We start from the raw sequence: 16,951 nt of genomic DNA, 5'->3' as shown, positions 1-16,951 counted from the left end.
CTCTGAGGAGCGTGTGGTTCAGCTTGAGAGAATACATCAAAAATGCAGTATGAGAGACGTTTCTCCATAAATGCATAACGACTGCATTTCATTCCAGTGTGCATCTCAACGAGCATCATCGTCTCCCCTCATGAAAGCTCATGCAGACATGTCAAATGTTGCTCTTGCTGTCTCATGCAGAAAAGCCTGAACGCTAAGAGGCTGCTGGTGCAATACTCTGATTCATATTTACCACAAAGAGAGACTGCTCTTCATCATAGCTTCATCTTCAGAAGAGGAGCAGCTCTCGAAGCGTCACTCTCTCCATCGTTTGTGGTGATATTTCACTTATTTCTATCAGGAGCTTCCAGCGTGCTCCAGCCTTGATTCGGTCCATTGGTTGCTTTATTTTTGCACGGCTTGCTTCTTGTTCGCACTGAATGAATGATTGTTTCTAGAATACTAAACTTCTTTTTCCCTTCTGTTCCACAGATTCAAAATGGGAGGCAAGCTCAGCAAAAAGAAGAAGGGATACAACGTAAATGATGACAAGGCCAAAGACAAGGATGCCAAAGCAGAGGGGGCCTCTGCTGAGGAGAGCGAAGCACCGAAGGACAACAAAGACGAGGCCCCGGCTGCCACCGATGCTAAGGAGGTAGCTAATGACACGGCGGCCAAGGAGGCGCCAGCGGCAGACGCTGCGGCGCCTAAAGAGGAGGAAAAGAACGCAGCTCCCGCCGCGAAGGAGCCCGAGAAGCCTGCCGCCAACGCTGAGCCGAAAACTGAGGCACCCAAGAGTGCAGAGCCCGCCAAGGCTGAGGAGAAACCAGCTGCTCCGGCCCCGGCCAAAGAATCCGCCCCTGCCGCCAAGGAGCCCGAGGCTAAGGCCGCGGCGCCCACCCCGGCGGCTGAGAGCAAAGATGAGGCCGACGCCAAAAAGACTGAGGCCCCCGCGGCACCAGCAGCCAAAGCCGAGGCGGCCCCCGCTGCCTCCCCTGACCCCAAGCCCACAGAGGCGGCGGCTCCCGCGCCGGCGAAGGAGGCCGCTGCAGCCCCTAGTTCAACACCAGCCGCCGAGCCTCCCGCCAAGGAGGCGAACGCCACAGAGGCGCCAAGCAAGGATCAAACCGTAGCAGTTCAAGATTAATGGACAGCTTCTTTTCGGAAATGAAAAAATAAAGTACCTAACTCAACGACGACGAAGATTAAAAAATGAAAATGAAATTAACTAGCCCACCCATATTATGATAATAACAATAATAATAATAATCGTAATGATGATTTGTTAAATGAGGAGGACTGGAGCAACCACCTGGAGAAGTTTCCCACCGCTGCAGATGATTATTGCTATTATTATTGTTATGTTTTATTTTTTTCTGCTGTAGTATTTGAACTTTGATACGAGTCTGTGTCGGCCACGCGCCTCGCCATCCCGCATCCGTCATCCCTCTCCCTCAGACAGTCAAGAGGTTTAACCCGTCTCAGCCCACAGAAGGCCTGCGCTCGTGCATTCACCTGCACCCTCTGCTCTGCGGGTGCCAGAATATCAAAATCTGGGGAAAAGGACTGAGGGAAGGTGGGTGGGGGGGCTTTAGAAATCACTTTACCAGCTGGACCATTGATTCTGTCCACTCCTCAGCTCTCCCCCTTCCTCCCGTCCTCCTCTTCAGAGCGTTGTGTTCTCGGCTTTGTCCCGGTATCTACAGTATTTCAGTGCCGTGGAATTGTGCTCCTGTCCTTCTTTAACCCATCTGGCGTTTGGTATTTCTGGGTTGTGTTAACACCATTTTCCTGCAACCCAAGAGCTCTCAGAGGGCGTTCGCGGCCTGAGAACGTTCAGGCTTTCTAAGACATTTTGGAGGTGGCAAACGGCTGACTTTGCAGCACAAAACATGTTCTTAGACGTATAAAAGAGTCGTAGGAATTTTTCAGATAAACTTCTAGATTTTGTACTGAAACCCTTAGCTATATTGTAAGTGAACTAAGTGGTTTTTTAACATTTGTAATACGCTTATAAAATCTGCAAAGCCTCGCTGTAAAGATCTCCACGGTGTCCTCAGAAAGTCTGATGGAATTCTCCAATCCTCCATTCAAATCTGCTTTTCTTCAAAAGACGTATCTTCTACCGCTGACGTGGGGGAGACGCTTCACAGTCACCGCCCTGCAGACGGTTTGACCTCGCCCGGTAAACCGAGCTGGTGACGTTTTCTGCATCATCAGTACAGCTCAGATCAGGACAGCGTCGGTTCAGCTGCGTCTCTCATAAGAAAAGAGACTAAAGCTGTTTCCTCTTTTTCTGGACTGTGTCACAGTAAAAGTACCACAAAGTAGACATACAGTAGATATACTGTAAATAAAAGTCCTTCATTCCACGTAATTCAGATGATGGAGTTTGGTGTTTTCTCTCCTTGGCTGGTCATTTTAAGCTCAGCCATGATGAAGCTGTCAAACTGAACACCTGGAGGCAGGTGCTGCAGTAGAATAAAAACGATAAATGTGACAAAAGAGTTTTAATTAAACACTCCTCAGCCTGTAGATTCATGTAAATTGGAAGCTTCATGTGATCACAGCAGGAGCGTCAGCCCTGTGGAGCAAACCTCACCAGTTTGGTATCCAAGCAGGTGAAAACAGCCCAGGTGAGATCAGGTACAGGTGCTGTTTGGCCCTGCTCTGTTTCCTGCACCTGTGAAGCTCTGTGACTCCCAGCAGTCTGATCCCAGCGAGGACAGGACGGGGGGACGGGGGGACGGGGGGACGGAGGGGTGGGGGGACGGGGGTTCAGTGAATGATCAGAGCCACTTACAACCTACACCATCTACTATGGTCCACGTTTCTATGGCAAGCGCACGCCACGCTATCATTATGGGATGGAAGAGCCTTGCACACGAAAAGGGAGCTTCTGATTTCGTCATCTTCACCCCTGATTTTCTTTTACTTTTCAGAAATATATACTGCATATATGCTCGTGTATGCAGTGGTGGAAGAAAATGTGCTACTGTAGAAGAGTACTGCAGTACTGAAGTGCTGTACTGTGATTTTTAGTCCAAGGTAAAAGTACTGACAGTGAAGGAGAAAGTTTATATCTGTAGTTTTCAGGATTGGCAATGGAAGGAAGGAAGGAAGGAAGGAAGGAAGGAAGGAAGGAAGGAAGGAAGGAAGGAAGGAAGGAAGGACTTAGCAGTGTTTACGTAGTAATTGTGAAGAAGAAACCTCTCATCTCCAGTTTTGCTGATTTTCATGCTTGTATATGAGCTGAAAACTGAAAAGAGGGAAAAAGAACGGAGATACAGATGGAAGGAAAGATGGAATGATGAGAGACGGAGGAAGGAAAGAAGTAGATAGAAAGGAAAGGAATAAGGAAAGATTGGGAAATCTGGATTTGTTTGTAGGATAAACGAGACAAAATTTACCAGCACCCCAAAATCCTACTCAGCTACAGTACTTGAGTAAATGTGCGTTCATAGTCTCCACCTTTGCATATATATGTAGATATATATGTATATATTTTCTCATCCCAGCCATCTATTTGCCAGCTTTTCGGTTTCATCCAGCTGACGCACGGCGTCTTCCTCCCAGCACTCGTCAAACCGTAGCAGAAACACACACTGGAGGAGCGTCGTGCGGCGCCTGGCTCGGTTTTTCTTCCTCTCTTGACTCAGTAAATTGCATGTCCGTGGTTGGGTGAACCTGTAGTCCTGTCTTTTTGGTCAAGTGGAAAAAAATAATTTCTCAGTCTGCATCCATGCCAACTGCAGTCGATATTTTCATTCCATGTGTCACCACTGCTGCTTCCACAGCACACGTTCATTCAAAACAAACTAAAAGATGATATGGAAATTGATGCATTCAAAATTATATGTACTTGTATAAATGGTGCAACAGTAATAAAATGTAAGAAATTGACTGAAACTTGAGGACTTTGTGCAACTTTTTTCACACACACAAAAATAATATATATTTTTATTGAAGAGATGTTGGTCCGTCTCTCCATGCTTTGACTTATGTCCCCTGAATGTGTCTCACGGCTTCAAGTCCACTGATGTCTACTAAAGATGTAAATCTCTAACAGCTCAGAAATATAAGGTTTCCTCTTTAAAAGTTTCACTAATTTTCCTGAATCAGCTGCTCACTGTGGTTTTCAACACTCAAACATTTGGTGCTTTAGTTTGTTTGGCGGCAGCAGGACGGCGTGTGTGTGTCTGAGTCAGAATAAACTGCAGTGTGTGTGTTCACGGTGATGAAGGAACATGGCGGCCAGAGCAGCGCTGATGGGTTTCTAAAAATACGTGTTCGCAGAGAGAGTCTACGCTTGATGAACATATGAATATGCTCAGATGACATCAGCTGTGTGACAAGTTTCGTTTGATCTGTAACAGGTCAAAATAAAGCAGCAGCTTGAATTATCTGCCTGAGGTTCATCAAAAGTTCATAACTAATAAATGACAACATTTAAAACGACTGTAGAATATGACAGTGCTGCTGCGTGCTCCTGTTTGCTCCACATGTTTTGCCCTCTCATTCAGGTAAAACCCATTCAGGCTCCTCTGTGCAAAGTGATCCACAGTATTAGAACACCTGAAGCACCTGGCACAGTTTCAGCAGCCTCTTCGTCTCTGGAGCGTCATACATCAATACTAGGACAGACTTATTTTAAGGATCCAAGTGTGAAATTTGGGTTAGATCAGTGACCTCTTCATACTATAAGCAGGAAATACAGACTCAACCCGCCACTGTTGGGCCAGAGTGTTTCATGAGTCGACTTGCCGTTAATAGATGTAAATGAATCTCACCATTCGATGGAGGAAAGATATTTATTTGGGCACGGTCAGCGGGACGAGGTAAGACGATTAGCTGATCAACAGAAAGTCAATCGAGATGATTAAAAATGAGTAAAAGGAGCAGTAAAAGCTGAGTGGACGTTAGAGAAAACGAAGAGAAGAGGATGAGATCAACCGATGGACCAGCTTTTACAGCCTGAAGCTGACCAGGTGAGCCACGTCAGCTGACCACCACATGAACAGCTGCACACTGATTGGTTGGTTTGCAGACGTGGGTCTGCTGCAGTCACAGTAAGAATGACTAAGGAGTGGACGCTGGTGGTGAGTTTCAGTCATCGGTCAGCTGTTCGGCTGCGACTGTACACCTTTGGATTAATTGATAAAATGATAAAAACGTACATCAAAATAAAAGTTTCGCCATCACAGCCACACATGATGTTTAGAGGTGACACTTCAGACTGATCGCTGTTTGAGTTGGCATAAATTGACATATGACATATGAGTTGACATATCATCCAAATGATGTAGAAGCTGTTATTCTAAGGTAAGATAGGCTGTATGATGTCGCTGCCAATGCCTGAACATGACCATAAGAACGTTTAATAATGCTGTAGTTGTTATGAGCAGATATTATATCACAATATTGAATATATATGAACTGGCAATGCAGCAATTTTATGACTCTCCTGATGTGTTAATGAATGAAATTTCCTCATTATGTTGATAGAAAGCATAATGCAGCAGATAATTCACATTACATACGACACTGAAGACATTCAGAGAGTAACGAGCTGATTTCCATCTGTGTTTATTAAAGATGCAGAGCAGCATGGCAAAGAACACACACACACACGCATTCTGACGTTTTTGTTTGTTGTTACAGGAAAGCAGTCGCAGCCCTGCGTCTGTCTCTCTGTCAGAAATATCAAAATGCTCAGACGCAGAAGCTCTGACCTTTGGCACGTGGAGCGAATCAGAAGCCCCACAACACACACACGCACGCACACACACACACACACACACACACACACACACACACACACACACACACACACACACACACACACACACCCTCCCTGTGGTGGGGAGCAGAAAACTGGCTGAACACAGACGCCGAGCATCGAAGGGAAATAAAACTTGGCTGCTCGGCTGCTGTTTTCTCTCCCAGTCAGTCCATCAATCCCATCAGAGATAACGTGGAGAGAAAAGAGTCGGACACGCAGTAATTACAGACGTACACTGCTGTCAGACTAAGCCTTGTCATCAGTGTCAGATGGTGATTACATGAATGCAGCAGGTGTCTCTGTGGAAGGAGGACAGACGTGAGAGACGTGTCAACGTTAAGAGAGCGGTGACGCCCTGATTTTATTTGCTTCTCTTTGCTTTTTATTGTGCTTTTGATGGACGCAAAGCCTCTGTATGTGAATGTGAAATATGAATAAAATTGCCTTTCCTCACTTACAATCACTCATTCAACCAAAGGATGTCAGACACTGTGCTGTGTTTCACTGTCCCTCAGCAGCGCAGACGCAGAGACAGAAACCTTTAGACAGAGCTCACGCCTGAACCGAAGCACGCAGGATTTATGAAAGCTGCATCCTGTTATACGCCAACTGTCATTAATCACAATAAACTCTCTTTATACTGCACCTTTCATACAGCTCAAAGAAAGAAATCACATCCACCGAGTGAGCGATTCACAGAGGAAGACATGAAAGAGCTAAAAAGGAAAGCAAAATAAGACAGAGAACAAAACTTGATAATGATGCTGAGAGTAAGATATAATAAGGGTGAAAACACAGACAATGCATAAAGCCACAGAATGATGTAATAAAACACAGGTGAATATAGATTAAATGGATGAATAAAAACAATCATTTAAAAGGAGTGCAGCAGTGAATAAGTAGTATGCTGCCCTCGCAGCGCGTGCTCTTGTGCGTAGCTAGACAGCTAGTTAACGTCCAAAAAGGGGTCTTCAAATAAACACACAGGGCTTGCTTTTCCCGTATTTTACTTGAGTCTTTACCTCTTTCTTTCATGTAAAACTGAAACATTACAGAGAAAATAAAAAAGGATCAGTATATAAGCACTGACATATTCACATTGACGGTAAGTATACACACGTAACTATGGCAACCGAGCATAAAGTTTTTACTGACATACAAATCTGCAATATACTACATAAAACACAACTTCACTACTTATCAAAACATTGTGTTTATGTACACATTTTACTTACAGACTAATGATCTCCAAGGCAGAAGCGTATCATAAAAACATTTGCAACATCGTGAATTCGGCTCTGACCGACTTGGCTGTCTGCTCGACGTGAGAGATGAAGCTAGCTAGCAAGAAACACGGTAACGTCAAAGATAGGTTGTGAGGTAAGAGCGCTCACTCTGTGGCTAATTCCGAAAACCAAACAACAAAACAGAGCGCTCACTCCGACGCTGTTTTCAAATCCAACTGGCAATAGCTTTTTAACGTTTTAAATCATTTTAACTAACTTATTTAACTTATCAATTTATTTATCTAACTTCAAAGACAGCACACTCCCCGCTTGATATAATAGCATTATATCACCACAAATAAATGTCAATACAGATACAATCAAATTTAAGGGGGAATGTTCTTTGGCAATAACATCAACACAAGTCTTTTTGTTGAGACTCAGAAAGAAGGACTACAATCTCGGACACCGGCCTTAGAAACAACTTGGCTGTCCCATCCTTCACAGTCCGCACCTCCACCTTGCGGACCCTCTCGTCACTGCTTGGCAAGGTCTTAACAACCAGTCCCATTGGCCATTCGTTCCTGTGGGCCTGGCTGTCTTTCAATAAGACAACATCTCCTTCTTTTACATTTGGCTTATCTGTCGTCCACTTCCTGCGGCTCTGTAGAGTAGACAGATACTCTCCTTTCCATCTCTTCCAGAATGTGTCGGCAAGACACTGCACTCGCTTCCACTGCTTTCCATACAACTGCGTCGAGTCAAAGTTTCCAGCTGGGGCTGAAATAGCACTCATCTTCTGAGTAAGAAGCATCGCTGGGGTGAGTATTGCAGGATTGTCTGGGTCAGTGGATATGGGCACAAGGGGTCTTGAGTTCATGATCGCTGTCACCTCCGCCATGAAGGTGCTCAGGACTTCATGTGTGAGTCGTGTTGGTCCTGTTTGAAGCAGCATTGCGTCCAGAATGCGCCTGGCAACCCCAATAAGCCGCTCCCAGGAGCCACCCATGTGGGACGCGTGAGGAGGATTAAACACCCAGGAGCATCCTTTCTCTTGTAGGTAGTTCTTGATTACTGTGCCATCTGTGTTCATACCTAAATCCTTGCAAGCTCCTACAAAGTTTGTCCCTCTGTCGGAACGCAGAAGTTTTGCTGGACCCCGAATTGAAAAGAACCTCCTCAGAGCATTGATAAAACTGTCAGTTGACATGGTTTCAATCAGTTCAATGTGCACTGCTCTGGTTGACATGCACGTAAAGAGCACAGCCCATCGCTTGCTCTCCGCACTTCCTCCTCTTGTGCGGCGTGTCATGATGGTCCATGGCCCGAAGACATCAAGGCCTACCGAAGTGAACGGTGGTTCAGGAGCGAGTCTGTCTGTGGGCAGATCTGCCATTTTTTGGTCCTCCAATCTCCCTCTCAATTTGCGGCAGGTAACACACTTGTGTATGACAGAAGACACCAAGCGCTTACCTCCAATTATCCAGTATCCAGCACCTCGGATAGCTCCTTCAGTAACGTGTCGCCCTTGGTGAGCCACTTGTTCATGGAAATGCCTGATAAGCAACGTAGCAATATGATGGCCGTGTGGAATGATCAATGGGTGCTTTTCCTCTTCTGTCAGCTCGGCAGAGGAGAGACGACCTCCGACACGCAACAGGCCATCTTTATCCACTGCTGGATTGAGCTTCTTGAGTGTGCTTCGCTTCATAATTGTCTGTCTGCCTTCTTTAAGACATTTGAATTCCTCCTTAAAGGCTGTGTGCTGGACAGACTGAATGATTAGCACCTTGGCTCGTGAAAGTTCACATATGCTGGGCATTTCTTTGAAACATTTCCATCCTTTCATTTCTCCGTCATCTGTTTTTCCTTTGAAGGATGCTGCAACGTGAATGAGCCTGGCTAAGGTACGACAGAGTGTGCTCCACCTCGAGCACTGCTCAAGGTGTTGTGAGTTCAATAGGGGCTCTGACACATTGGTTGCCAGAGTAACAACCTCAGGACGAACCTCGTCGTCAGCTTCAGGCTCGATGAGGTCGTAAAGACTTGCTTCAGGTGTCTCTGCTGCTTTGTTGGAAAACAAGAAGGCAGGGCCTGTGAACCAGTTACTGTGTTGGAGTTGAGCTGCTGATGTAAACCTGGTAGCATGGTCTGCCGGGTTCAGGTTTGTAGGCACGTAATACCATTGGTTCGGGTGTGTGGATCCTCTAATCCGTGTTACCCGATTGGAAACATACATATAGAACCTTCTTGTGGAGTTGTGTATGTACCCAAGCACAATTCTACTGTCCGTGAAAAACTTTACAGTACTCACTTTAATGTCCATCTCATCTCTGATCAGCTCAAATACCTCAACAGCAAGAACAGCCGCGCAGAGTTCCAAACGTGGAACGGTGTGGGCAGGACGAGGAGCCAGTTTTGACTTCCCGATGACAAATCCGACATGATACTGTCCTCCAATGTCAGCAGCTCTCAAGTAGGCTACAGCTCCAATAGCTACTGTGGAGGCATCTGAAAAGATGCACAGTTCTTTCTCTTGTGTTAAAGACAGTGAGACTGGAATGTAGCACCGCTGGATCTGCAGATCTTCAAGAGCCTTCAAAGAGTCCTTCCATAGGATCCACTCTGCTTCCTTTTCTGGGGGGAGAGGATCATCCCACTCTCTTTGTTCAGATGACAGTTCGCGGACCAGGGCTTTCCCTTGCATTATTACTGGAGCTACAAAGCCCAAGGGGTCGTACAAACTGTTAACTGTCGACAACACACCTCTTCGTGTGAATGGCTTCTTTTCCTGGGACACCAGGTAAGTAAAGCTGTCAGTCTCTAGGTTCCAGGAAAGCCCCAAGCTCCTCTGAAGAGGGAGAGGATCCATTCCAAGGTCGAGATCCTTTAGATCCTTTGCTCGGTCCTCTGCTGGGAAGGCTTCCATTACCTGGCTGCTGTTTGATGCCACTTTGTGAAGTCGCAGGTTGGATTCTGCTAACATCTGTCTGGTCCGTGTGAGAAGATCTATTGCCTCTTCAGGTGTGGCAACTGACATGAGACCGTCATCAACGTAAAACTGTCTTTCAACAAATTGTCTTGCATCACAACCATGTTCTCGTTCACCCTCTTGAGCTGCTCGTCTCATGCAGTAGATAGCAACGGCAGGTGAGGGGCTATTTCCAAACACATGGACCTTCATCCTGTATTCTACCACTGCTTTGTTGATGTCGTTGTCCTCATACCAGAGGTACCGAAGGAAATCTCTATGGTCTTCTTGGACAACAAAACAATAGAACATTTGCTCGACATCTGTTGTAAAAGCCACAGGTTCTTTCCTGAACCGCAAGAGGACGCCCAACAGAGTGTTGTTCAAATCTGGCCCACTAAGGAGAACATCATTAAGAGACGTCCCATCGCATGCAGCACTCGAGTCGAACACGACCCGTATCTGGTTTGGCTTTTGCGGGTGGTACACACCGAATGTGGGCAAGTACCAATGTTCTTTGTCTTTGTCCAAAGGTGGAGCAGACTCAGCTTGATCACTGTCCAACATCTTCTGCATGAACTTAATGTAATGATCTTTCATCTCTGGGTTTTTCACCAAAGTCCTCCGCAGTGAACAGAGACGTTTTAAAGCTTGCTCCCTGTTGCTCGGAAGCTGTCTCCTTGGACAGCGAAAGGGTAAAGGAGCCACCCAGCTGTTCCCTTCGTTTTGATGGACCTTTGCATCCATGATGGTAAGGAAATGTTTGTCATCCATGGACAGTGCTGGTTTGTTGTCATCTTTAGACCTGTCAAACACTGAACACCCCAGATTGTCTGCACTGAGGGTGGACCTTGTATTCTTGTCACAAGCAGGAAAGACTGAACCATGATATTGTGTTATGCACCCGTAGTCATCTTTCACATGGATGCTGTTTGGACATGGTTTTAGAAAGGATGTACGACCATTGTTCAGCATGTTAGTCTTGTAAACACTGACCTCTGATGGCTTGTGAACTGTTCCCAAGCACACTTCTCCAACGATGACCCAGCCGAGGTCTAGCCGCTGAGCGTAAGGTGCATTATGGGGCCCATTTATTTGCTCACGCACTTTATGCACCCGTAGGATGTCTCTCCCTAAGAGCAGAAGGATCGGAGCATCTAGGTCTACAGGTTGAATCTTATCAGCAACTGAGAGCAGGTGGGGGTGGTGGCGCGCGACCTCTGGAGAGGGAATTTCTGACCTTTCATCCGGCACCATGTCACACTCTATCAAGGGGGGTAAGGGAAGCTGGAGTTTCCCATCCATGGACTCGATAGAGAAATTAACAGCTCTCCTTCCTGAAGTCTCCGTTTTCCCAGAACATGTTTTTAGGGTGTATGGGGTGTGGCTGGCTTTTACTTTGAAAAGGTCAAAGAATTCTGTTTTGGCGAGGGACTTGTTACTTTGTTCATCCAGCACCACATACATTCTAATTGCCTTCTCTTTTTTCCCTGTTGGAAAAGCTCTCACTAAACAGATTTTGGAACACGAGCGTAGACTGTCGGCCTGGCCACAAATCTCTGTACACTTAGAGGTTACTGAAGATGAGCATTCACCGTGCTCCCCGCTGTTGCTTCCTTCAGCTACAGCACTCTGTGTGGGTGTGAGAGGGGGATCTGGATGCAGTGCGGCGATGTGCTTCTCACTGTTGCACTCTAAACACTTGATGGTTACCTTACAGTCTCTTGCCATGTGTTGAACAGAACCACAACATCTATAACAGATGCGATTCTCTTTTAGGTAGGCTTTGCGCTCTTCCAGGGGTTTGCCTCTGAAGAGCTTGCACTTTTTCAATGGGTGCGGTTTTTTGTGTATTGGACACTGACGATCGGGCTCCTCTAATTTCTTCAGAACAGGATCGGTTTGGATGCTTGATTGCTCTGCAGGGATGTCTACTTTGTGTACAGTCACAGAGGTTTTATGATGAGGCTGTACAAGCTTTTCTGGTCTACAAGACACATGACTGCTGGGGGTGGATAGAAAGAAGCTTGGGTCATTTCTTATTTTTGCTTGCCGTTGAATGAAATTGGAGAAGACACAAAAGGGAGGAAAAGCCACTCTGTAATCCTCTTTGTAGTTGCTTCCAACGGCTGTCCACTTTTCTTGGAGGTTAAAGGGGAGTTTTTCTACTATTTGTTTTATCCCACGAGGTGTATCCAGATATGCGAGCCCTGGTAGGGTGCCGTCCTGCTTAGCACACTCCAGTTCGAGGAGGATGTCACCTAGCTCTCTCAGCTTGACGTTGTCTTTGTTAGTCAACCTTGGAAAGTGTTCAATCTTTTTTAGCAGTGCGTCCTCGATGACCTCAGGTGTTCCATAACTCTCCTCGAGACGTTGCCACATCATATTGACACCTGCTGCAGGATTGAGGGCATGCACCGCACGAATTCTCTTTGCCTGCTCTGATGAGTCGGTTCCCAACCATCTTATCAACAGGTCTAGCTCCTCCCTGGCAGAGAGATTCAAATCCTTTGTTGCACTTAGAAAAGAGGCCTTCCATGACCAATAATTTTCAGGTTTATCATCAAATTGCAGAAGCCCAGTGCTTATCATTTCTCTCCGAATGAGATATCTTGCAAAGTCCTCATGAGCACCTTTTGGCTCAGGTAAGTATTCTCTTTCTGGATTGGTTGTGTATTTTGGAGTACTGTGAGGCTGAATATTGTCTGTGTTCATTGTAGGCTCTTTCTTTATGTCTTTGTTCACAGCCTGTGTGTTTACTTTACTCTCATCAGACTCCACTGTTACACGTTTTGAGGGCAGTTCTGCAAAATGCTGCTGGATATACTCACATGTGCGTTGTACAGGACTGATGGGCTTGTCTGTGTCACAGGGTTCTTGTGTGAGCTCCCCGCTTTCCACTTCAGCTTCCTCATAGGCTTCCATTTCAGCTTCAGCTGCAGCAACAGCTCTTTCACACTTCAGAAGATGGAGATTTGCATCCAGTTCTGCTCTCTGTTTCATCATGTTAGCTTCTCTTTCGGCGTAAACTAATTGTGCTCGGGCAGCTTTTGCCTTAGCATAAGCTTTTGTGGCTGTTGATGATGAACGCTGAGAGAGTCTAGTGGATGCTCTGGATGACTGTGACTTAGCATCGAATGACTGAGGAAGCATCTGCTCTTCGGTTGCTTCACCTCCACTAGCTTCATTTTGCTGCACAGTGGTGTGCTCCTTATGGTAACTTTTCCCTGAGCGTAGACTCATGCTTGCTGAATAATGTTTTGTAGTGCTTGAGCCCGCCGTAGATTAGTCTTTTTACTATGCTGCCCTCGCAGCGCGTGCTCTTGTGCGTAGCTAGACAGCTAGTTAACGTCCAAAAAGGGGTCTTCAAATAAACACACAGGGCTTGCTTTTCCCGTATTTTACTTGAGTCTTTACCTCTTTCTTTCATGTAAAACTGAAACATTACAGAGAAAATAAAAAAGGATCAGTATATAAGCACTGACATATTCACATTGACGGTAAGTATACACACGTAACTATGGCAACCGAGCATAAAGTTTTTACTGACATACAAATCTGCAATATACTACATAAAACACAACTTCACTACTTATCAAAACATTGTGTTTATGTACACATTTTACTTACAGACTAATGATCTCCAAGGCAGAAGCGTATCATAAAAACATTTGCAACATCGTGAATTCGGCTCTGACCGACTTGGCTGTCTGCTCGACGTGAGAGATGAAGCTAGCTAGCAAGAAACACGGTAACGTCAAAGATAGGTTGTGAGGTAAGAGCGCTCACTCTGTGGCTAATTCCGAAAACCAAACAACAAAACAGAGCGCTCACTCCGACGCTGTTTTCAAATCCAACTGGCAATAGCTTTTTAACGTTTTAAATCATTTTAACTAACTTATTTAACTTATCAATTTATTTATCTAACTTCAAAGACAGCACAAGTAGTTTAATAATAAGTAGTTTCAGGCCTGAATCAGGATGCTTCTCTGAGGTCTATGGGTGGTGTGTTCCCGAGCTTTGACAGGCTGAACGCTGCACATATCGATCAGTGCACATACGGCTCGAGCCTCCGTCCTGACGGGTGAATGGGCCTGATGTTTGGTTCCCAGTGTGGCCAGTGGAAGAAACCTCCATGTTTAATCAGTCTGACAGCACCAGTCTGCAGCGTGAGGACCCTCAGGTCAGAGGACGTCGAGAAGCCGCCGCCTCTGCCAAGAAGTTCTTCATCCGTCCCTTTCTGTCGCTCCTTTGTCTTCCTCTGCCATGCGACTGTGGTTTGAAGCCTGAGCGAGGAGCTGAGCGAGCAGCGCCTTCAAAGCGTCCGTGTCATTTAGCTCGCTGACTGCTGGTCGAGCTGGTCCTTACCCGGCCTCCATCTCTCCCCACTTTCAAAGCCAGGCGTTGTGGGGGAGGATCAGAGAGAGAAGAGGGGAGCTAGATGGAGGCGAGGCTCTGTGGAAGATCAGTCAGATCCTCCTGACGCGTGGATACTCTTCACCGAGGGCCTTCGTGTGCACAATCTGCCGGCGCCTGCGCTCGACAGCTGTCGGTGAGGGTCCGTTTGGATGTTTGTCAGCAGACGCTCACGCGATGGTCATCAGACACGTTTCACACTCAGGACACAGAGAAGGATTTAATGTTTTAAAACTGACAACTTCATATATTTCAGTGACGTTACAGACAAGACAAAATCTAAACTGAAAAGAAGAAAAACAGCTCCTGGTTCACTTCAAGTACAACTGATCAAGTAAGGAAAGAAAACGCAGTTCTTTCTTTTAAGTCATCACTTAGAACACGTTGGTGGCAGAAAGACGGTATTTCAAAGATAGAGAAGCTGCACCTCGAGACGTGCAGAGTATTTTCTCACTGTGACAAAACTTGATGACAGTCTTTGTGTAAAAACACTGAAAAAGGGGAAGAAGAATCCAAATAAAATCCTTAATTCAAAAACATCATTCGTAGATCCTTCTGTCATCTGTGACCTTTTATCCAATCAGTTTGCTCCACATATTACTGACACAGAAAAGTACACCTCTTCTCTAGACTTTCATCCAATCAGTGTGAGTCTTTCTCTGGTTTCTGTTCATCTGCACACGTGTGTGTTCATCTCCTTCATCCAGTCATGTGTTCACAGAGTGGTGAACCTCGCTCCATCCTCGCTTGTGAACGACTGGATGTGGAGAAACCTAGAGACATAACTTCTGCTCTTATACACAGTTTATTCACACTGACTGTACCTGAATGAAGTCCCATCCAGTTTAATGTACAAACGATGCTTTAATGCATGTGGAAAATGTGATGTTAGTGTCAAAATGTGATCGCCATCATCGGAGAAGGTGTTTCCTGAGTGAGTGGCGACCGGAGTGGACGGCGAGTATCTGTATTTAAGAGGAAACGACAGCCCTTACAGCTCAGATCATCTGTCTTTTAAAGCCACTGAACGATTACCTGAAGGAGTCGCCTCTGAAATGAACACATGGCTTTACGGAAATGAACGCTTTAATTGACACCGACTTATTCCAGAATGACTGACAGCACAGGAGTGAAGCTAATTATGGCACTTTATGAAGGATAGCACTTAATAAGTGAGAGCTTCAGTCAGTGGTTTGTGAGAGTGAGAGCACTTTGTAGGCTGAAAATTAAAAAGAAAGTGCAAACAGCTGTAAGTGCAGCAGGTCAGCGCTCTGAAAACTCAGCGTGTTTCGTGATGTGGTGAAGATCTACAGTATGTTCCTCCGTCTGCTTGCGTTTGGCCTGTTAGCACTGGTTTGGAGCTGCTCTCTGAGGCTGCAGTGGGCTGAGCTGCCTCTTCGTTAAACGTGCATCCTGTTCCCAGTGAAAAGAAAAGCAGTTGCACTGTATGCCAAACGTGACAAACATACAGGGATTAGTCTGCGTTGCATTACGTGTGCATACGCAGCACTGTGCACTGAGCAGCTCCACCAGCAGCTCAGGAGTGTTTCCATGCAAAAGCAGCACAAGTGTTGAGGAAATGTGCATTTGCATTAAGTTTTAGCCACTTCTTGGAGCCAGTGAAGCATGAGGGCATTCTTGAAATATTCAGTGCTTCCCATGATCCCCTCATGTTTCCCCGGCCTCCCTCGTTCTTGCGTAATCTTACATAATGTGCTGAATATTTAAAGCGGGTTTAGCTCAAGCGCTTGTTTGCTGCTGAAGGAAGGAGGAGGATAGCTGGAGTCGCTCGAGAGGAGACGACCAGCGATGGAGGACTGAAGGAGACGAGGGTTGGACATGTTAAAGGACGTGGACTCCAGTCTTGGCGCAGGAAGCAGAAACAGAAACCTGCCCGGCGTCGAAGCGTAACTGAAGTGTTCGTGACAGCTGAAAACATGTTCACGTTCAGGAAACTCCTCCCTCTGTTGGTTTTACATGTGAACTGTTAAATCGGTGACGTTCAGCTTCCTCCTGCTGCTCTCCTGTGAAGCAGCCTGCTGCGAGCTGCACGTCTCAGGATGTTCTTGACTTCTTCTGTGACAATCATGTAAACGTTCCAGGGTTTTTGACTGTTTTGAGCCAAATAATCTACCTGAACTTAGGCTTTAAAGAAATTGTGATGGGCTGTTTTAAAACACTTTATATACTAAATAATTGATCCATTAATCAAGAAAATTATCTGCAGATTGACCTATAAACAAGACGCTTAAACGACAGTCTGTCATAGAGCAGATCAGGTCTGTTTCACCGTTTTATGACTTTTTCTTTCTTTATATGTGAGTTTTTGAGACAGAATGGAGAAAAAAATTAATAAAAAATGATGAAATCTTTGCCTCGGTGTCATCAGTGAGTCTCTTTTCCTTAAAAGAACCATTTACTCTGAATATTTAAGGAATGGAGCAGCAGTTTTACAGCATCAACACGTCTTTAACATCCCTCCATCTCTGGCTGATTACTTTAAAAATGTGGAAATAAAATTAATGCAGTGGGAGAGAACATGCTATCAGAATCAGTTCCATCTCAACCCCCTTTATT

The 16,951-nt window shown here is 45.7% G+C and overlaps 1 protein-coding gene across 1 annotated transcript in view; it reads left to right on the top strand.

Moving 5' to 3' along the window:
- The window catches only part of basp1 (brain abundant, membrane attached signal protein 1), a 43,311-nt gene extending 39,418 nt beyond the window's left edge, over positions 1 to 3,893 (top strand). Inside the window, exon 2 of the mRNA XM_070973714.1 lies at positions 472 to 3,893. Coding sequence (XP_070829815.1) covers positions 479 to 1,126 — 648 coding nt within the window. The 5' untranslated portion in view covers positions 472 to 478 and the 3' untranslated portion in view covers positions 1,127 to 3,893. The remainder of the gene's footprint in view (positions 1 to 471) is intronic.
- The last annotated feature ends 13,058 nt before the right edge of the window (positions 3,894 to 16,951 follow it).

This window comes from Chaetodon trifascialis, chromosome 11 (genome assembly GCF_039877785.1).
Source record: "Chaetodon trifascialis isolate fChaTrf1 chromosome 11, fChaTrf1.hap1, whole genome shotgun sequence".
NCBI lineage: Eukaryota > Metazoa > Chordata > Actinopteri > Chaetodontiformes > Chaetodontidae > Chaetodon > Chaetodon trifascialis.
The sequence above is the reverse complement of the archived record's forward strand: the minus strand, read 5'-3'. Positions and strand labels throughout refer to the sequence as shown.